The sequence below is a fragment of the Condylura cristata genome, unplaced genomic scaffold, assembly GCF_000260355.1.
Source record: "Condylura cristata isolate star-nosed mole 26May11 unplaced genomic scaffold, ConCri1.0 scaffold00033, whole genome shotgun sequence".
Taxonomy (NCBI): Eukaryota; Metazoa; Chordata; class Mammalia; order Eulipotyphla; family Talpidae; genus Condylura; species Condylura cristata.
In genome coordinates this window covers 12,878,835-12,899,402 of record NW_004567134.1, presented here as the reverse complement: position 1 = coordinate 12,899,402, position 20,568 = coordinate 12,878,835, and the positions used below count along the sequence as shown (strand labels likewise).

Below are 20,568 nucleotides of genomic sequence, written 5' to 3'. Positions count from 1 at the left end.
AGGTCCCCCTGTTCTGCTCCCACTCCATCTCTGGTGACTCCTCTCACACCCTCACCTCTCACTCCCCACCTCTGCCCTACACCTCAATTCTTGTATTCATAAATTAAAAAAAATATATTACTGAGCACCTACTATTGCTAACCTTACCCACGACCCGAATAAAACCAAACACTAGATGGTGATGCCAACTAGGGAGAAAAATCAGACTGGGGACGGGGACTGAGAGTGAGGAACGGTTAGCGAGGCCTCCCAGGGAAGGTGACAATAACATATCAACAGGTACGTGCACTGGGTGTCCACAGCGGCCAGCGTGCGGGGCTCACCTCCTCACTGCCTAAAAGCACGGAGGCAGGGACTGCCAGTCCTCCCGTCGTGCAGACTAGGAGGGGTAAGTCACAGGCCGGGGGCGCCGGTCAATCGGGTCTGAGGCTTCAGCTCATCACTGACCAGTGAGCACTCGCCCGTCTCACGGCCGGGACTGGGCGAACGCCGGACGCCATGGAGCCGCCCGAGTGTGCGCAGGCGCGGGGCGCAGAGCGCGCCTGCGCAGAGCCCTGGGCGACGTGGCCGGCCGGAAGTAACCTGTGCGGAACCGCCGGGGGTCCGCCGCAGCCAGCCGCGCCCTTCCAGCATCCGATCGCTGCGTTGCGCCCTGCTGGCATCACCATGCTGAAGAAATTTGATAAAAAGGATGAGGAATCGGGTGAGGTAGCCCACGCCTGGGCGTAGGCGTACGGAAAGCCGGGGCGAGCTCTCAGCGCCCTGCTGGGGAGCCTTCCTGCGGGGCTCCGGTCGTGATCCGAGGCTGAGCCCCAGTGGGGGGCGGGGGCTCGTGGGAAGGGCGACAGCTGGTCGGTGGCAGGCTTCGGAGAGCCCAGTCGTGCCCCTCTGCCCCCCTATCGCAAACTCTGCCTGATTCGCTGGTTGACCTTGGTGGGTCAGCTGCTTTTCTGGGCCTCAGTTTCCCCGGCTGTCCGGGAGGGGCACCGATGCTCTTTGGTTACCTTCCCGGTGCCACCTTTTGGCTGGGTTGGTGATGTTCTGACTGGGGTGTGATCTGTAGAACAAGTGTCCGGTAGCTGAGAATCCGGTCTCCTCGTTCATTTATTCAGTATATATTGAGCTCTGTCTGTCTTGTAGCGTACTGGGTCCTGATATTGCAGTGGTGTAGACGAGATACTTGGTACTTGAGCTGGGAATACTGGATCAGTCGCAGGTGGAGTGAAGGAGATAGACGTCAAGGGTATTACACTTATAGTTTAAAATGTGACACTCACTCTGAAGGAAACCTAGTCATGGGGAAACTGTGGTTCTCCCATAGTAGAGGCTTACTTGAGTATGCATCGCATAAATGAATGTGAGACACATTGAAAGCCACCCAACTACTGTCTCAGGGCAGCAGATTGCCTGCGTGAGTAGTTTCTGTCCTCTTGCAGAAGAATGGCAGATCTATAGACAGATTTTTTTCTGTAGAAGTTTCATTAGCATTCCTGAGGAGTTTGAAGTTGACCAGTTAAGCAATGGGGACATCTTTCCGAAATCCAGGCTCACAAACTCTACTTAGTCTTCTCTGTTTTCTATTTACAGGTGGAGGCTCCAATCCATTCCAGCACCTTGAAAAGAGTGCAGTGCTCCAGGAGGCAAGTGTCATTTGCTCTCCTCTCTTTTCCTTTGTAAATGTTCATTATCAACACCATTAAAATAAACACATCCAAGATGCTAATTCAAAGAACAATAGGAGAGAAAGATCTGTTCCTGGAAGGAAGGGAAATTTTGCTGGTGATAGTAACATACATTTACTAAGTATATGTGATTCAGAAGGTCAGCACGTCTCTTAACCACTGTTTACGGACGACTTGAGGACTTTAGGGAATTGAATTAAGGAAATAAACTACTTTTCTGGATAAAAGCAAGTTTGTATTTATCCTGGGAATTCTCAAACCTTGAATGTGCTAGAGGGTAGTTGATAGAAGAAATATTAATATCCTCGGTTGCTTCTTCCCAGGCTCGTGTATTTAACGAAACTCCTATCAACCCTCGGAAATGTGCCCACATCCTCACCAAGATCCTTTACCTCATAAACCAGGTAACCAGGAGAGACTTGAGAGTGAGGAAGCCATTGCTGGGGAGTTTGGGGTGGGCAGTGCTTCGGCTTATGAGTGGCTGAGCTAGTGGCCCTTCTGGCTGTCCATTAGCTTTGGCTCCTCTCAGCGCTCACTCTGCTGGGTGGCTTAGACATAGCCTCGGTAGTAGCTAAAGATCTGGCCTGGGCTCATGTGACAAGAGCCTTCTCACCTCTCTGTCCCATGCTGAAGATTCTTTCTTGATTAAATTAGGGGGAGCACCTGGGGACCACTGAAGCAACGGAGGCCTTCTTTGCTATGACCAAACTCTTTCAGTCCAATGACGTAAGTGCCCTGCCTCATCTTCCTCGAGGCAGAGCGGCTGTGGCAGGCGGCGGGAGGGCTGGGGAAGCTGGTCCTCCAGCCGATGTGGACTACCTTTGTGATACTCTTTTCTCTCCCTGGCTGTCACTCTGAGCCAGGGGTGAGAGGGCTCTTCCTGTCTCTTTCCTAGCCCACACTCCGCCGGATGTGCTACCTGACCATCAAGGAGATGTCGAGCATTGCAGAGGATGTCATCATTGTCACCAGCAGGCAAGTCTCGGGTCTGTGGATGGCTCCTCTGTAGAGTCTGTTGACACGAGGCCAGTTTTCTCGTGTGCACCAGCCTTGGTGACTTCCGTTGGACGTAGTGCCAGACACTTTTTCTCCCTGCCATTCTTCATTGTTGCTGCCGGTCCAGTGGAGCTCCGAAAGGGTGCGCTTCCCCTTTTAATTCTCTGGCCTTAGCTTAATCGCAAGTCTTTTATTCCTTTGATTCCTCTTAGTCAACCAAGTAAGCCTGGGACTTTCACAAGGACGGCAGGGAGTACCAAGAGGGTCAACATAAAGAACGCTAGAGGTATAGGAACAGACTTGCTTACTCAATACCGGTGTCTGCTTTAGGCCGAAGGGTTGATTTAAGGGGTAGAGGTGACTAATAAGATATATCGTTGGCCGTTAGAACTGGGGTTTGGGTGTCTGCTTTCTGGTCATAGCTTTGGGGAGAATGTACTATGTATTCCTGTGAAGATTCATTTATAAAATATTTATTGACTGCCTGTCAGCCCGTGTGTGTAGCTCTGAGGACACAGCAAGAAACCACAGATACAGCCTGTGCAGGCCCAGAATTTATAGTGAATAACCAGGCAGAGCCTGGCCATTAACACAAATGCAGCACAGCTTGTCATGGGAGTAGGGTTGACAGTGAGAACAGACCAGAAGGCACCTAAATGGAATCTGAATCAGGAAAGACCTCCCAGAACTGCCTGGCTTCCCCAAGGGGGAATGAGCGATAGTGGGACTGAGGTGAGGGGTGGGGATGTGCCAGGCTGGGGAAACTGCAGGCCTGAGAGAAGAAAGCAGGGCCTGTGGCGGGGCTCCCTATTACTCGTGACGGTTATAGCTGATGGTAATGGCAGTAGAAACCTCAGAAATGTTTTAGTAAGCGCAGGGGAGTTACCTGGTCAACCTTGGATTCTGTTAAAAAAAAAAAAAAAAAAAAAAAACTCCGGCCCTCCCTGGTGGCACAGCGGGTTAAGCACAGCACTGAGAAGCTAAAGCCACTTCCGCATGAGTTTGGTTCCCATTTGCCCTGGAGGTGACCACATGGCGCGGCAGACCTCTCCTGGCCCGCCCGCTGCTCCCCTCAGCAGTGTACTTCATCGATCTGCCTGTTCTGCTCCCCACTCTGTCTCTGGTGAATCCTCTCGCTGCCCCTGAGCCTTTGGCCTGTACCCCAGTTCTGGATGAACAAATAAATAAATCTTTTAAAAAAAAACAAAAACAAAACAAAACTCCTTTGACTGCTGTATGGAGTTTGGCTTAAAATGGTAAAAATAGTGAGAATGCTAGTAAGGACACTCACTAATGGTCCAGGCAGGGGGGTGGTGGGGCCCCCAGGAGTTGGAGAAGCGCAAGCAGAGACACGGGCTCGGGGCGGGCAGGCCAGTCTCCTGCCTGTGCACAGCGCCTTCTCCCCCTGCAGCCTGACAAAGGACATGACTGGGAAAGAAGACAACTACCGGGGCCCAGCTGTGCGAGCCCTCTGCCAGATCACAGACGTGAGTCTGCCCAACCCTGCTCCCCTGGGGCTCCAGCTCTTCCATGCTTTGGGTCAGCTCCTCTCTCCCAGGCAAAGCCCTGCGCCAGTCCAGTGGGGCGAGGAGTGAGGTGCTCCCTTCCTCCCCATTCTCCTCTTCGTCCTGTCCTCAGCACTCCTGAGGATTGTTCAGGACTGACGGGGGTCCCCTCCACCACCCCCATGTCCCCACAGAGCACCATGCTGCAGGCGATTGAGCGTTACATGAAACAGGCCATCGTGGACAAGGTGCCCAGTGTCTCCAGTTCTGCCCTGGTGTCTTCCCTGGTATGTAGTCGGGCCTGGTGGCAGGTGCAGGGTGGGCAGAAATTAGGAAACTGAAGAAAATACCAAAGTTGTTTTCTGACAGAGAAAACAAAGTGTTTCCCCACATCGGAGCTTCCCACCCATCATCCCAGTGGAGAGAGCCCTGGGAACTGTGGGTTGGCTCAGGAGGGGAGTAACTGGACAACCTCTCCCTCCCTGGGGGTGCCAGACAGATGGTTAAGAGTCTGAGCTAGAGCAGGGGGAGTGAGCGTCCCTCCCTCAGAGCGACAGCAGAGGCCGTGGGCTGTGTCTAGGCCCTCCACTGTGAGTAGGCCAGGAGGTGTGATGGGGGGCACCCTACCTGTCCCATAACGTGCCCTGTTGCCCACACAGCACCTGCTGAAATGCAGCTTTGACGTCGTCAAGCGCTGGGTGAATGAGGCCCAGGAGGCGGCCTCCAGCGATAACATCATGGTCCAGGTGAGATGTGAGCTGAGTGGTGATATTTAAAGGACTCAGGCAGGCAGCCTGGTACTGGCCAGTCAACACAGACTCTCGCCACAGAGCTAGACCCTGGCGGCACCCCCGCCGGAGACAGATTTAGTCCTTTTGTCATAAGATTGTGGGGAGGTTTGGGCAGGGTGGTTGGAGAAAAAATCTAAGTCCCTGATTGGAGAGCTTGGAGATGCTTACAAGGTGGTGCTGAAAGTCAAGTGAGGTGATAACCAGCTGAGATCTGCTTGGGGGTTTGTGAAGGCAGAGGGCCTTTGCTGCCTTTGTAAGTGATGAGTGACAGTACTTTGGTGGCATTTTTATCTAACGCTTTACCTGACTCTTCTTCAATGACCTTGCCAGAATTCCTTTTATCTGTCTGACTCTCCGTTTCCTCATATAAAGTGGGAAGCGCAGTTTCTGCCTCGCAAAGTTGTGGGACTGGAATGAGGCACTAGGAACACCTGACCTGTCTGGGGTGTACCTGCAGCGCCCCCTTGTGTGTTTTATCTTGTCGCTACCTCCTCGCCCTTTAACCTGACTGTGGCTCCTGGAAACACTTTCTAGGGTGAGAGAAGCTTCCCACGTAGAAAGCACCTGTAGCTCCCTAGTCTTACCACCTAGTGCCCTCTGGTAAGGAAACAGGAAAGAGGAAGAAACTCCGTTCACCTTCCCTTCCAAACTGTCTGGGCCGGTGCCAGCCTCGAGTCCCTGGGCGGCTCAGGAGCGTCCAGAGTTTACTGTGGTACGGGCTTGTGTCCGGCGCCACACCGTACCGTGCACGTCTGTGCTCAGGGTCCAGTCTTACCTCCTCTTCCTGTTTGCAAGGCTCGTGTGTCTGCGCCCGTTGTGTGGTGTCGCGATGCCCCATTCCCCTTTCACACCTGTACTCACGGTGCCTGTCGAACCTTTGTCAAAACTGGCGCAGGGTAGGGACTGCAGCCTTCATGCGGCTTGTTGCATAGGCTGCCGGGGGCATTGTCACAGCCACCCTGTGAGGTAGTGACCACAGTGCCCACTGAGAAGTGACAAATTGAAGCCAGAGAGGGACAGTGGTGCCGGGCACGTGGCTTCGGCCCTGCGTTCACTTGCCTGTCCTTGCCCGCCAGTATCACGCGCTGGGGCTCCTGTACCATGTGCGGAAGAACGACCGCCTGGCCGTCAATAAGATGATCAGCAAGTTCACCCGCCACGGCCTCAAGTCGCCCTTCGCCTACTGCATGATGATCCGGGTGGCCAGCAAGCAGCTGGAGGAGGAGGACGGCAGGTAACCGCCCTCGGCACCGTGGGCTGGCGACCACCTTGTTCTCCCTCCGCTGGGCCGTCCCCAGCTCTGGCTTCTTGCTCTTTCACAGCCGTGACAGCCCACTCTTTGACTTCATCGAGAGCTGCTTGCGCAACAAACACGAGATGGTGGTGTACGAAGCCGCCTCGGCCATCGTCAATCTGCCAGGCTGCAGTGCCAAAGAGCTGGCCCCGGCGGTGTCAGGTTAGCCGGCGTTCCCTCACCCCGACCTCACCTTTGTGAGCCTCGTGGGAACGAAGCCCTGGCCCCGGGGTCAGGAGTAAAGGAAGCGTTGCCCTCGATCTGGTGTTAAGTAAAGGAGTCAGACCCAGCCACTCCAATGCCAGGCTGCTCGAAGCTTACATTGGGGGGTGGGATTCTTCCAGTTACGTCTTACCATGGAAGAGGGTGGCGCCCTGGCAAGTGGCAGAGGTGAAGCTCAAATCTCTGTAGCCTGTTGGGCTGGCCAGCCATGGCAAGAGGGCCCGGTGGAGGAACCCAGGATGTGTAAACCAGTGCAGGCTCACCAGGGCTGAGCTCGATGAAGGAGAAGGCAGTGCAGAGGGGTCGCTGAGATGCTGGACTCTGGAGCCTGGTCAGTGTCCCAGCTCTTCCTCGGAGCAGCCAGGAACCCGGGCAGTCACCCCTCCAGTCCACGCCTCACCTTCTCTGCAGCACGGATAGTTAGTGTGCCATTCCGTAGGGTTGTTGTTGGCCGTGAGTTTGTGTTGTCTGTGCAGATGGCTTGGAACAGGGCCCAGTATTATCTCGGTGAACACAGCAGAGGTGTTCTTTGTGGTTAGTAAGGCGACTCCACCGGCCGTTAGGTAACCAGCGCCTTGTGCAGGAGCCTGCCCGAGATGTTGAAATCTCACCGTTTGTAGTAGAAAGCCCATGGTGATCCACTCAGTGGTTGGTACTAGAAAGTTGGGTAGGAGGTCAAGAGGTTAGTAAAAGAGGGGCTCTTAGGGGTGCTAAATCTCGGAGTGTGAGAGTGGTGTTCTAGAAGAGCAAATACAATGGAAGCTAAAGATAGTATAGCAGGAGACTGCAAATGCCGATTTTTAAGAATGATTGGACCTGCTTTTTTTTTAAAGATTGGTTTATATATGCATATAAGAACTAGGGTACAGGCCAGAGGTGTGGGGGGCAAGAGGATGCACCAGAGACAGAGTGGGGAGCAGAACAGGCAGAGGTACTGACGTGCACTGCTGAGGGGACAGCAAGCAGGACAGGAGAGGTCTGCTGCGCCATGTGGGTCAGCTTCCTGCCCGGGGATCGAACTTGCACTGCAGATAGCTGCATAGTGTTGTGTTTTAACCCCTTGCACCACCAGGGAGCGCCCTGCTCCTTCTCTACTCATTTCTTTGATAAACTTATAAACCTGGGGAGGCAGAAAGATGAAATTCATGTGTAGAGAGAGGTTTCCCTTTCTCCTTAGAAATAGAATTTCGGGCCCTCCCGGGTGGCGCAGCAGGTTAAAGCACAGCACTGAGAATCCAAAGCCACTTCCCCTTGAGTTCTATTCCCGACTGCCCCGGAGGTGACCACATGGCATGGCAGACCTCTCCTGACCCGCCTGCTGCTCCCCTCAGCAGTGTACTTCATTGATCTGCCTGTTCTGTTCTGAGCCTCTGGCCTGTACCCCAATTCTGTATGCACAAATAAATAAATCTTAAAAAAAAAAAAAGAAAAGAAATAGAATTTTGAGGACTAGAATTTTGAGAACTCAATAAAGTAATTGACTGACTGGGTATTTGTTCATTCTTACTATGTTGCTCACAGTTCCAAAATAATGAAAGACATACATGAGATAGAGCCTTCAAAACGAATGCACTCTTATTTAAGAAAACAAGACAAACATTCAAGAAGTATTAGGGAGTAAAACTCAGGGTCTGAAGAGGGGATTGTGGGTACTCCAGCGAGCTGTTGACCCTGACTCCTCAAATGCCCAGGCTGGGGGTCGTCCTGCTGCTGTCTGAACGGGCCCCGGTGTGGGTGGAGTTTTGCTTCCCCTTGGGCCAGCAGCCCTGGCTTCAGCTGCAGGCGGTCCGGCACCTCAGTCCTGGTTCTGCTGGCTGCTGTCTGCTAACCTAAGAGCTACGTCAGGTGCTGAACCTTGACTGCCTCAGACTCCCTTGTCTGTAAATGGGGCTGCAGATAGGGTGCCAGCTGCAACTTGAACTCAACAAAGGTTTGAGCCGGAGCAGGCTCAGCGCCCTGGCGTGCCTTCGATGCCCTGTTCCTGCCCCTCGGCCCCTGGGGCCTCGGTGGATTGGCCCACTGGCGAGCAGTGAGGGCAGCCTGGCGCCTGTCTCCCTACAGTGCTCCAGCTTTTCTGCAGCTCACCCAAGGCCGCTCTCCGCTATGCTGCTGTCCGCACCCTCAACAAGGTAAGAGTCTAGTGGGTGGGCTAAGGTGGGGGGGCGGGGCTCTGCCTGAGCCAGCAGGAGCCGTGGCCACAGTGGCTTTCCTCTGCGTGCTGACATGAGCTGGGCCAGACCCAGCCGGAAATGAGCACTCGTCCCTGTGCTTCCAAAACAGGTTGCTATGAAGCATCCATCCGCAGTGACTGCTTGTAATCTGGACCTGGAGAACTTGGTGACAGATTCAAATCGCAGCATCGCCACGCTGGCCATCACCACACTGCTCAAGACCGGCAGTGAGAGCAGCATTGACCGCCTCATGAAGCAGATATCCTCCTTCATGTCAGAGATCTCGGATGAATTCAAGGTATCTGGGCACCTCTGAAACACCCAGTCCCAGAGTCAGGGAGACTCGCTCTGCTGCTCTCTATGTCCCCAGCCCCAGCTTGGGATTTTCCTGAGGACTGGGCATGCCGCCCTCTACAGGGCCTTGGGAGACACACACAGTCCTGCCTCCGGGCCTTTGTGCTCAGCACTGCTAGAAGAACAATAGCTTCTAGACCAGTTCCCTAAATATCTATTGTGTACTTGCGAAAAACTAGAGTTTCGGGAAAGGGAAAGATTTGCATATTAGAAAGACCTGGAACAGCTCGCAGGATGGAGTGGAGTGAGGCGCTGGCTCACTGGAGGCCCAGCGAGAGAGGCTGGCATCTGGGCCATGGAAGCAGGAGAGGAGGGAGGTCGTTACTGAGACCCCTGGCTGCTTATCTCAGGTCACCGGGCTTCAGGTCCGTGCAGGCCACCCTCTCCGGGTAGACTCGAGGAAGGCGTGCTCCCGAGGACGGGGCAGAGTTCCTGTTCCTTGCTCACGTCACGTCCAGGGCATCGCCTGGCTGCAGGAAGGCCAGTGCTAGCACTTAGCAGCCTGAGTGAGCTGACCCTGGTGGCGGGGGCCGCTGCTCCCGCGTCTGCTTGTCTCAGGTGGTGGTCGTCCAGGCCATCAGCGCCCTGTGTCAGAAATATCCACGGAAACATGCTGTCCTGATGAACTTCCTGTTCTCCATGCTGCGGGAAGAGGTAAGAGTAGGCATTTGGGTCATGCCAAATGTCGGGGTGGGACGTGACCTGGCTGCTGGCTCCATGCTCAGCTTTTGACCCAAAAACCTCCTCTTAGGCACACTCAGATCGTCCTGTTAGCTGCAGAGATTTCCTGGGCCCTTTAAACTGCTCATGAGCTGACAGAATAAACACGCACCAGTTACAAGTAATTGCAGTAATAGTCATAATGACTCACCACAGGGACTTTAAGGACAGCAGGTGCCCCGGGGCACTGTTTAGGCAGAAGCTGGGGAGATGAGCCCTGTGCTGTAATTTGGGAATATTCCGGGCTGCTCCAGGGGTAGTTTCTTGTAATTCATGCGGATCACGTGACCTTGGTTCTGTTTCGTATTCCAGCATGAAGTAGTGATTCACTTGTGCCCCTTTCTTGGGCATCTAAGCAGGTCGTTCAGATGACAGAAGCAGTGTCCGTGGGGTAGACGGTCCTGAAGAGCTGGGGCCCCGGCCTGGAGTGGCCTTGGCCTGGGCGGGGAAGGAGCCCACACTGCGCACGCAGTGCCGCGGCCACAGCCTGTGGACAGGGGCTCCCTCGCGCCCCTGCCCTCAGCGCTCTGGGGCACACGCCCAGAAGTGCCAGAGCCGGATCCCGTGGTGGTTCTGGTTTCTAGTTTCTGAGGAACTGCCATCACCTCTGTGCCACCCACTGCCTGCGCCTTTTAGCGCACAGTGGGGAAGCAAAGGAAGACACTCGGGGTTTCTGTGAGGCCGTCTACGGCTGGAACTACCAGAACCCCGGGGCACTGAGCATACACACGCGAGATGGAGGCCAGGGAGCCAGGGCCCTGCCCTCGGGGTGCTGTGCTGTGCGTGGCGCCCTACCACTCACTTGTGGGGAGAGCCGCCTGCCCAGCTCAGCCACCCTCCGCCACCCACAGGGCGGCTTTGAGTACAAGCGGGCCATCGTGGACTGCATCATCAGCATCATCGAGGAGAACACGGAGAGCAAGGAGACGGGGCTGTCCCACCTCTGCGAATTCATCGAGGACTGCGAGTTCACCGTGCTGGCCACACGCATCCTGCACCTGCTGGGCCAGGAGGGGCCGCGGACCAACAACCCGTCCAAGTACATTCGCTTCATCTACAACCGGGTGGTCTTGGAGCACGAGGAGGTCCGGGCAGGTGGGTCGAGCCAGGACTGAACTGGGCTCTGGCGCCCGAGCAGCCGCGCCCGACAGGCGCCCGGGCCCGTGGGGACACTGGCGCCTGGGGTCCCCGCGAGCGCGGTGCTGGCGTCACGTGCAGAGGGCCCAGGCGGCGTCTGCATGGTTCTTATGGATGTTTCGCTGCTTCCCTCGGTGTTGCTGCGGCTGGGCTTCCTCTGGGTGTTTAGCTTGTTTTCATTAAGAGCTTCCTGGGCTGTAATTCACATACGTCAGGTGACGCTAAACCGAAGATGATTCTGTTTTCAGTTTGTTCTTCTCATGGCCCTGCCAGTAGACTTTCCTCTTTTGGTGGTTGATACTCTTTAAGCAGTGGTTGGTTTTTTCACTTACATTAACCGAGTTTAACTGAACCGAAGCCATTTGGCTCCAGAGGCTGATGAACCCCGCGCTGTGCTGGCTCCGGCCAGCTCATCGCAGTTAATGTGTGAGTGGCTTCTGGATGTCTCAGCGGAGGCTTCACGAAGCCAGTGAGGTTAGACGGGGGTGGAACGAGGACCCACCCACGCCACAGGAGGCCGTCTGTGCCCGCCGGCTGGGGACTGCTGGGCTTCAGGGCCCTTTAGCCTGAGGCCCCTGTCTGAGCACGGGGAGGGGACACTGGTGAGCGGCAGGTGGGTCAGCTCAGTGCTCTGTGCTTCGTAAACGCAGGCGCGGTGAGTGCTCTGGCCAAGTTTGGAGCCCAGAATGAGGAGATGTTGCCCAGCATCCTGGTGCTGCTGAAGAGGTGAGTCCAGGCCGGTGGGCCCTCGTGGGCGACAGCGCGCCTTTGGACCAAGCGACTTTCCTTTGCTTCTCTTTAACTGAAAAGGGGGAGAAAAACTATGTAACTGTGAACTGTAGGCACAAAAGAGCCTAGGGAAACATGAAAAAAGCATCACGCAAAGATCGCTCTACCCAGAGGTAACCACGGGAAAGGTGCTTTCTTGTCTTAAAGACAGCTTTGCTGAGACGTAGTTGATGAACATGGTTGACCCATTTAAAATGTTCAGTACAGGGTTGTTTCCATAGCCACAGAGTTACACAGCCATCACCATTATCTGTTTAAAACATCTTTATCACCCCAAGCGAAACCCTGTGTTCCTCAGTAGTCAGACCTCCTCCGCACCAACAGAACTCCCCCGGGCCCTGGGAAACCGATTTGCCTGCTCTGGACATGGACACACATTCGTCCAGCACGTGGCACCGTGCACACCTGGCTGCTTCCTGGTGGTTTTGTGGCTCATCCCGCTGCAGCTCGTACCAGGACTTCGGCCTTTTTATTGCCGGTGGTATTTCACTGTGTGGCTAGATCACAGTTTGTTTACTCATCAGCTAATGGGCACTTGCCTTCCTGGCACTGGTGAGAGCTGCTCCCCATTCACAAGGCAGGTTCACAGTTCCCTCCCGATATGCCCAGGAGTGGGATTGTTGCATCTTAACTAAATTCTGTGCATTGGAGACCAACTCTGGGGATGAGCTCTCGGAACCATGAGACACTTGCTTCCTCTCTCCAACCTCTGCTGAGGCCCTGCCCTCCTGCCACCCCCTAGGGGCCCTGTCAGCAGTACCTGTATCCTGCCTGCAGGTGTGTCATGGACGACGACAATGAGGTACGGGACCGGGCTACCTTCTATCTCAATGTCCTGGAGCAGAAACAGAAGGCCCTCAATGCAGGCTACATCCTAAATGGTGAGTCTGTGACCCGGCTGCCTTCTCTGCATTCTAGAGCAGACACACCCTCCCGGGCAGGGGGAATTTGAAGCAAAATGCTCTGGGCTGGACCTTGGTGGCAACTTCAGAATTCCGTGGGCCCAGGAGGACCAGGGTCATGACAACCAAGTGGGTTATACTTGTTTGGGTGCAAACAGCCCTGTGAATGAAAACCCTAGTCATTAATAATCACTTCTAATTTCATGGTACGCTGCCCTTTGTAAGTCACTCTTGGACATGCATTTCTTGTCCTGTTCAGTTCTGTGAAGGAGGACGTAGATGAGAAAGCAGAGGCTCAGAGGGTTCAGTGGGTATTTTTTTCCCTCTGCATGCTACAACTAGACCCCAGGGCTAACATGGGGGTTGGCGGGATTGGGAAGTGGGGGCCTTCTGGCTTCGGTCTGCCAAGTGTTTCAGGCAGGGACCTCTGCTCCACTGGCCTCTAGGTCTGACAGTGTCCATCCCTGGTTTGGAGAGGGCTCTGCAGCAGTATACCCTAGAACCATCGGAAAAACCTTTTGACCTCAAGTCTGTGCCCCTGGCCACCACACCCATGGCAGAGCAGAGAACAGGTAAGTCACACCAGCACTCCTTTCAAAGGCCCTAAGGTCCAGGGCTGTGTTGGAGGGTCTGTGGACTACCAAGTCACTAAACCTAGCCAGGATACGGAGGGAGGAGGGGTACGACTTTCTTCACTGGCTCCCGGAAACACACACACAAACACCCATTCGCTTTCTCCCAGGCTCGCCACTGTCTCATTCTCTCGGGAAGGCTGGACAGATAACCCCCTCGGTCACAGCACCTGTCAAGAGCGTGCTGCTCTTCACGGGGGCTGCTGGTCACTGTGTGTTTTTGCTCCTTCAGAAAGCACCCCTGTCACCGCAGCCAAGCAGCCTGAGAAGGTGGCAGCCACCAGGCAGGAGATCTTCCAGGGTGAGTGGCAGTGCCCAGGGGTTTTCAGTACCAGACTCGGCCTCCTTAGCTTCTGTAGTTGCTCTTCTCTGGCCCCAGATCCACAGCTTCTGATGGAGCAGTTTTGGGCTGGGGCTAGCAATCTCCACTTTTAACCTCTGGGTAATTCTGACCCTTGGGTCCCAGGACCATAGTTTGGGGAATCCTTCCCCTACCATAGAACAGAGGCGAGCAGAGCAGTAGTGGCCCTCAGGCATGTGCAGACACCTGCCAGGCGCTTCCTTCACCTGCAAGAAACACCACGACCAGTCAGCGGGGGGGCCACAGCCTGGGGCTAGAGCCGCCACTGGTGCTGGCTGTGAGTAGTGAGATAGACCTTGCCGGCCACCCATGGGTCATTTCAGGTTGGGTTTTCCAGCACTCTGAGTCCAAAGCATCTCTTTATTGGACATTTGTCTTAATTCATCAAAGTATAGGGTTGTTTATTCTGTGGCTCGGTGTATAGCTAGAACAGGATTTATCTCACTGGCTCAGTCTTTTCCTAATCTCCTTTCTTTCAAGAATTCTTGCTGAGCTTCTAAAGTTGAGTCTGATCCACATGGATTAGGCCTAGAACCCTGGGGTCCTCTAGTTTCTTGCTTCTAAGATCTTCCATTGGGTGGTACGACTTGAGCAAAGTGAGGGGGATGAGAAAATGCAGCAGTATGTTTAGGAAACAGTGAATAAACCAGTTAGTTAAATAAATAGCCATCCATCTCGGTGGGGTCCAGAGACCTGAAGAATTGGGCATGTGCGTTAGAAACCATCACAGGCCGGGTTGGGAATTGAGTGGCTGAGTGAACGTGTGTGTCCTGTGGGTTTTAGAACAGTTGGCAGCGGTGCCGGAGTTCCTAGGCCTGGGGCCCCTCTTCAAGTCCTCGCCTGAGCCCGTCGCCCTCACTGAGTCAGAGACAGAGTATGTCATCCGCTGCACCAAGCACACCTTCACTGACCACATGGTATTCCAGGTGAGCTGGAGAGCTGAGGCCCTGCTGGGGGATGGGCCCAGGGAGTGGTCTGATGGGGCCTCGAGGGTGATGGTATCCCCTGAAATGAGCCAAATTACAGGACTTGCCATCAGCAGGTATGTCTCTGTGGCTCTCGAGTGTCGGCTTGGAGTCAGGGGGCTTGGGAGAGAGGGCCTGGGATGAGAGTCAGCTGGCCCACAGGTGGAGAAGTAGGACTCCCTGGCTCTTCTGCAGCCGGGCTCGGCCTACTAACAGTCTCTCAGTAACCCGTCTCTCCCGGTCCAGTTTGACTGCACGAACACACTCAATGACCAGACCTTGGAGAACGTCACGGTGCAGATGGAGCCCACCGAGGCCTACGAGGTACTCTGCCACGTGCCTGCCCGAAGCCTGCCCTACAACCAGCCTGGGACCTGCTATACTCTGGTGGCACTGCCCAAGGAAGACCCCACAACTGGTGAGCCCCTCTCCAGAGGCCACCCAGACCTCCTGGGGAGCCCATGGGGTCAGAGTGGGTTGGGGCTGCTCGTGCACCAGTGTTTATCTTCTGTTGAAACTTCAACACCTGATTTCAGGCTTACAAATAAGATAATGCACAAGAAGCCCCTGGACTTAGTCATTAATAGAATTTCATCCGCATAGAAGACCTGTGGGGATAAGTGATATTTCTTTCCCTATTCTTAAATGAGGAAACTGGGTGAGGTTAAATGACTTGCCTAAGTTCATACGACTTTTTAGAGGCAGACCCAGGTCTGTTTAGCCGTTAAACCAAGAAAAAGCCCAAGTACTGAATACCCCAGCCACCCCTCCCACAGAAACCACCAGCTTCCTTTTCTGGGCCTCAGGCAGTGGCCTGTGACTACTGCTACCCTTCAGTGTCACTACTCCCCGTGAGGGGTGAGGGGGCTTCTCGGACCGGCTACCTCCAGCGCCTTTTCCAAGGCGGTACCCTCAGTCCAGATTCATGGGGTTGGTGGGTAACACGTTCCACTCTGACATCGGAGCAGAGGCCTAGAGAGGGGCTGGCCACCTGCCCTGGCGGCTTTTCACCGAGCCTCCTTCTCTGCAGTGGCCTGCACGTTCAGCTGCGTGATGAAGTTCACCGTCAAGGACTGTGACCCCAACACGGGCGAGACCGACGAGGAGGGCTATGAGGATGAATATGTGGTAAGAAGTTGGCGTCAAGGAGGCTTGCTTTTGTACACAGACTGCAGCGCAGCCCGCCCAGAAGCTGGAGCCACACTTGCAGCTTTTCCTTGCTGGTTTTGGCTGTAATTTATAGCTCTCTTTGAAAGAAACTTTCTTTTTCAGTTGAAAAAATACCACACTCAGGTGTGAAACGAAAACGTGCAAAATACAAAACCAAAGGGTCATAGGAAAACATCCCTCGTCCTGCGAAGTCAGTGGAGGAGGGGGTAACTGACATCATTCTGACCTTGCAGATCTTGCTGCTCTCACTAAAAACACAGTTTTCCTCTGTCGGTGCAGCTCCTTCATAAAGTCTTCAGATGACACCGTCAGAGTTTCAACTCATTTGATTCCTCCAGTGTTAGACACTTGGAGTTCCAGATTTCACTGTTCATAAATGCTGTAAGTTTTGATCTGTCCTTCATGGCACCCAAGGTTTACTGCCTTGGGATAGAAGCTTAGAAACAGAGAAATTCGACCAAAGGGCAAGCTTAATTTTAAGACTTTCCCCCTCGTGTTTGTCAAGCTGCTTGCTAGGCACTCGGTCTGTTGACATCATGCACTGAAGTAGCCCTTCACTTCCCACATCACACAGCTTGGCTAGAGCCTCCCGCAGGCGTCTTCTGGGGTCTGACCACAGTGCCGGTCCAGACCTGAGATTGCTAGAGCTCCTCATCGCCACACGGACAGTCACTGTTGTGTACAACTGTTGTGTCATTCATAGCCAGCGTAGAGGATGGGCCTTCCTGAACTAGCCATGAATTTGAGGGCAGGCACTGCCCTGGGCCCAAGGGCGCGCCTTGGGCGAGCTGGGTCTGAGGCACTCCTGGTGTAGGAGACGAGTCCTCCTCTCGACACCTCACACACCCACAAGAGGGGCTCAGTGAAGATCTGTTGGGGCAACAAATGGGGAGCCTGTGTACAGTTAGTGTCAGGTGAGGAGGGCAATTAGGTGTCAAGTTCAGGGAGGAAGCAACTGAGAGGGGAGGATCTGCTGACTCTTAAGAGTGACAGTCATAGGAGGCTCCCGCACGACCCCGGGCCCTTGAGGCACTGGCTCCAGGCAGGCTTCAGAAGGAGGCGACCCTGCAGGTGACACCTTGAGGTGAATGCTTGAGCCAAGGTGTTTTCTGCTTAAGGGATACAACTGGGCTTTGAGCACTTTAAGGACAAGGTGCCAGTCGCGTACCATGTCCTCTGAGCCTCACTTACTGCTCCGTGCCTAGCGCACTGCTGAGTGTGCAGGCCTTCCTGCTCGGCGAGTTCAGAGCCGGGAATCTCCTGGAGGCCTGTGTCTAATTTCCCTGTCCTCCCCCAGCTGGAAGATCTGGAAGTCACCGTAGCTGATCACATCCAAAAGGTCATGAAGGTGAACTTCGAGGCCGCCTGGGATGAGGTCGGAGATGAGTTCGAGAAAGAGGAAACATTCACTTTGTCTACCATCAAGACACTTGAAGGTAAAGTCCAGGGATGCCATTTCCAGCCTACGATTGGCCTCTTATCCCCTTTGCCCCTTCCTGCCCTCGGCCCACAAGCATCCAGGGCCGTTATCTAGAGAACATATGTCAGGTGCCTCTTCATTAAAAGCCTTCCCAGACAGGGTAGGGGTGAGGGGCTGGGGCCGGGGGAAGGGGCTGGCACAAAGTGAAGACAAGGGTGAATTGTGCTGGGGTTTCTGCCTGCAGAGGCCGTGGGCAATATTGTGAAGTTCCTGGGAATGCACCCCTGTGAGAGGTCGGACAAAGTGCCAGATAACAAGAACACCCACACCTTGCTCCTGGCTGGTAAGCAGCATCCCTGGTGGGAAGGGCCTGGGTAGCCTGTCACCTGCATACCATTGCGTTCTGGGCTGAGGGCTCCTGGGAGCACACAGGCTTTCAGAGTTTAGGTACAAAATATTGCAGTGCAAGGTCGGTCTCATAGGCTTTGTGACTGCTCAGCCCTCTGGGTCCCTTTTGCCAGTGTTACTCTTACAGATTATGCCAGAGTAGGCTGCCAGTGGTCTTGTGGATATATACACATTTCCTTTTCTTTTTTAAGATTTATTGGTTTATGCATATAAGGCCTGGGATACAGGCCAGAGGCTCAGGAGTTGAGAAGGTTCACCAGAGACAGTGGGGAGCAGAACAGATGGATCTACTGAAATACACTGAGGGGAGCAGTGGAGAGACAGAGGTCTGTGCGCCATGGGGGACCCTCCCTGCCGGGGATGGACCTCGGTGCTGCAGTGGCTGCGGACCTCTCCACCTGTGGAGCTTTAACGCCTGCGCCTCCAAGAGGGACCTGCGCTCCCATGTCTGGGTGCAGCTGTCTGCACTTTCCTTTTTGCTTGACTTCACTTATTCTTGGAGATCTTCCCTAATAATTGGTAGAGCTTCCTCCCTCCCTTTTACTTTTTAATTGTGGTAAATTTTAACCACTTGTAGGTGTAAGTTCAGTGGTTTTAAGTATCTTCACAGGGTCCTCCAACCCTTACCGTCAACCCGTCGAACGTTGTAATCATCGCAAACAATCTTCATTAACTGATCTTCATTCTCTTTTTAGCCGCCTCATTCATAGCCCACCGTATGCAGGTGCCTTGTTTCACAGACCGGCTCACTGCCGCATTCTCCCACAGCAGAGCACCTACAGCATTTATTCCGTGACAGTGAGCGCTCCCACACGCGGACCAGAAGTCCTCTCTTAGCACAGTTGATAGGTTCTTGGCCATTTCTGTTTCCTTCTCTGAATTGTTTTCATCTCTTCTAACCTGGTTGGTCTTTTCTAATAAAAATGGCATTTCCTATTAACTTCTAATAGTAGTATGCAAAAACTGACTGCCAGAATGAACCCACACTCCCCTTCTACTGCCCACAACTAATATCTGTTCCCATCTATCCCAGAAGCCCAGATACATTTTACATACAATTTTCTGTAACTGTATATTCCTCTAAGAGGTAATCAGCCTTTGTTTGACCGGGGGTAGGGGGTGGTTTGTAATAAACAATTATCACAGCAGAAACCATGAACCAACTGAAAGATGAGGGTTCTTTCTTCTTGCTGCATATTTATAAACAGAGTTTAGCTCTGCCTCAGTGATTGCTCATAGCTGACAGCCCACAAATCCATCATTTCTGGCCACACTGAGGTGGCCCGGTCCCCTGGGTCTTGCAGACACCTGCTCTGCGGTTTTGCCGTGGTGGGGCCGTGGTGGCTGCGCTTTCGGCGTCAGCCAGCGTGTGAGAGCCCCGACCTGTCAGGCGCAAGCCTTCTGTGTCCACTAGTTCAGTTAAGCTTGGCAGAACGTTGAAGTATGTTAGTGTATTTCTTCTCCTGCGATGGTGCTGCAGCTGAGGGCAAGTGTCCCGCACACGACCTCACCCAGGGATCGAGCCCAGCTGCCCCGGTGTCAGGCCCACTGCCCTTCAAACACCTGAGCTGTCGTCATCAGTGCTGCACACTCCACCCTCAACTTCTGCCGCCCCTCGCCTTACACACCTGTGCTTTGCTTCTAGGTGTGTTCCGGGGTGGCCACGACATCCTGGTGCGCTCCCGGTTGCTGCTATTGGACGCAGTAACAATGCAGGTGACGGCCAGAAGTTCGGAGGAGCTGCCGGTGGACATCATCTTGGCGTCAGTGGGCTAAGAGGCTGCACAGGCTCCGTTCTGCCTACCCAGCGTAACGCAGAAGTTGCGCCTTCCTCCTAACCCAGTGGAAAATCCTTCCCGTGCCAATATATTCAGAAACCATTAGAGATCACTGAGGACTTTTTTGTTTTGCTAAATTCTACCCCTGCTGTGAACTGCAAGGGGGTAACCTTTTTCATCTTAAATAGGGGATGACTTTAATTTGTCCTACAACTTGCTGCCCTGCCTGCCAGGGAAGGAACGCTGCAAATTAATAAAATGTTCACACCTCTTCATGAATTTATCCCCAAAAGAAACATCTCCCTATAAATAAATCAGCATGTATTTATTGAATGATTGCTGCTCCCGTACACTCATTATGGGCTCCGCCTCCCCTTGGAAGCCTCCCCAACTCCAAGAGCCCCTCCTCGGAGGTCTCCACCCCTGCAGCCCTTTGATGCATCACTGGGAGGCAGGACCCTCTCCCACAGTGCAAGCCCATGTCCACAGCAGTGGTGAGCTCACCAACAACAGCAGTTCCCATGACTATACCCCTTTTCTGAGGAACAATGGAGGCCCCAGAGGCTGTGGCCCACTACTGGGCTTTCCCTCGCAGGTCTCAGGGTGGGTGTGTGTAGAGTACCTGCTCCCAGTTCGTCCCAGTTCATTGAATGCACAGGGAACAGCCCTTCCAGAGCATTCTCTATGAGCTGCAGATGCAGAGAGCTGTGGTTAGTGCTGCAAGTTGGCTCAGAGGCCACCTCAGCTGCACTGTTAAACTAGCCAGGTGGATGTCAAGTTTGTGGCCGAAGTGTACCTGTTATAGAAAACCTAGACACCACCTGCGGTTTCTGGCTTGGGGGTGGGAAGTGGACTGAGCTCTGGTCTGCTCATTCTGGGACCCACTGGGACGTGGAGAGTGACAGGTAACTCGTGGAAGTTTTCCTCCTGGTTTGCCATTTTTGTCCAAACAACGAAGCAGTTTTGCTACCACTCTTACAACAACCTGGTGCATGAGAATCACGAGCATTTCGGGTTCCTGGATCCTCTGGGGTTTCAGGGTCTCAGCTAGCGCTGCAGGACCCTTCCCCAGCCGGTTCCCGCGCTGGGCCTGCCTAGGGGTGTCCCCCGCCGGGGACGTAGCGAAGGTGGAGGAGGTGCCGCCCCGAGAAGTGGCAGCGGCTGCCGTCGTCTTCTGGGGCACTAGGGGAAGCGGCACTCGCGGGTCTCCCCCGCGCGGGAACGGAAGACGTCCGGGTCCCCGCCCCGGGGCCGCCGCGCGGGGGCGGGGC

The 20,568-nt window shown here is 54.2% G+C and overlaps 1 protein-coding gene across 1 annotated transcript; it reads left to right on the top strand.

Annotated features, from left to right (window-relative positions):
• Positions 1 to 576: 576 nt before the first annotated feature.
• Positions 577 to 19,570, top strand: COPG1 (coatomer protein complex, subunit gamma 1). The gene is made up of 24 exons (XM_004692333.2): positions 577 to 703; positions 1,588 to 1,640; positions 2,006 to 2,086; positions 2,337 to 2,408; positions 2,578 to 2,657; positions 4,090 to 4,165; positions 4,378 to 4,470; positions 4,843 to 4,929; positions 6,051 to 6,208; positions 6,297 to 6,430; positions 8,552 to 8,619; positions 8,771 to 8,959; positions 9,574 to 9,669; positions 10,587 to 10,830; positions 11,523 to 11,598; positions 12,439 to 12,542; positions 13,010 to 13,135; positions 13,428 to 13,496; positions 14,340 to 14,482; positions 14,768 to 14,939; positions 15,552 to 15,649; positions 16,989 to 17,127; positions 17,356 to 17,454; positions 19,165 to 19,570. The coding sequence occupies exons 1-24, from the start codon at positions 667 to 669 to the stop codon at positions 19,293 to 19,295; spliced, it is 2,625 nt and encodes an 874-aa protein (XP_004692390.1). The 5' UTR covers positions 577 to 666; the 3' UTR covers positions 19,296 to 19,570.
• Positions 19,571 to 20,568: the final 998 nt, after the last annotated feature.

Coding starts and splice junctions, on each gene's coding strand:
- COPG1 (XM_004692333.2), top strand. CDS start 667: ATGCTGAAGAAATTTGATAAAAAGGATGAGGAATCGG. Junction 9,670..10,586: donor TCTCCATGCTGCGGGAAGAG/GTAAGAGTAGGC, acceptor CGCCACCCACAG/GGCGGCTTTGAGTACAAGCG. Junction 13,136..13,427: donor CATGGCAGAGCAGAGAACAG/GTAAGTCACACC, acceptor TTGCTCCTTCAG/AAAGCACCCCTGTCACCGCA.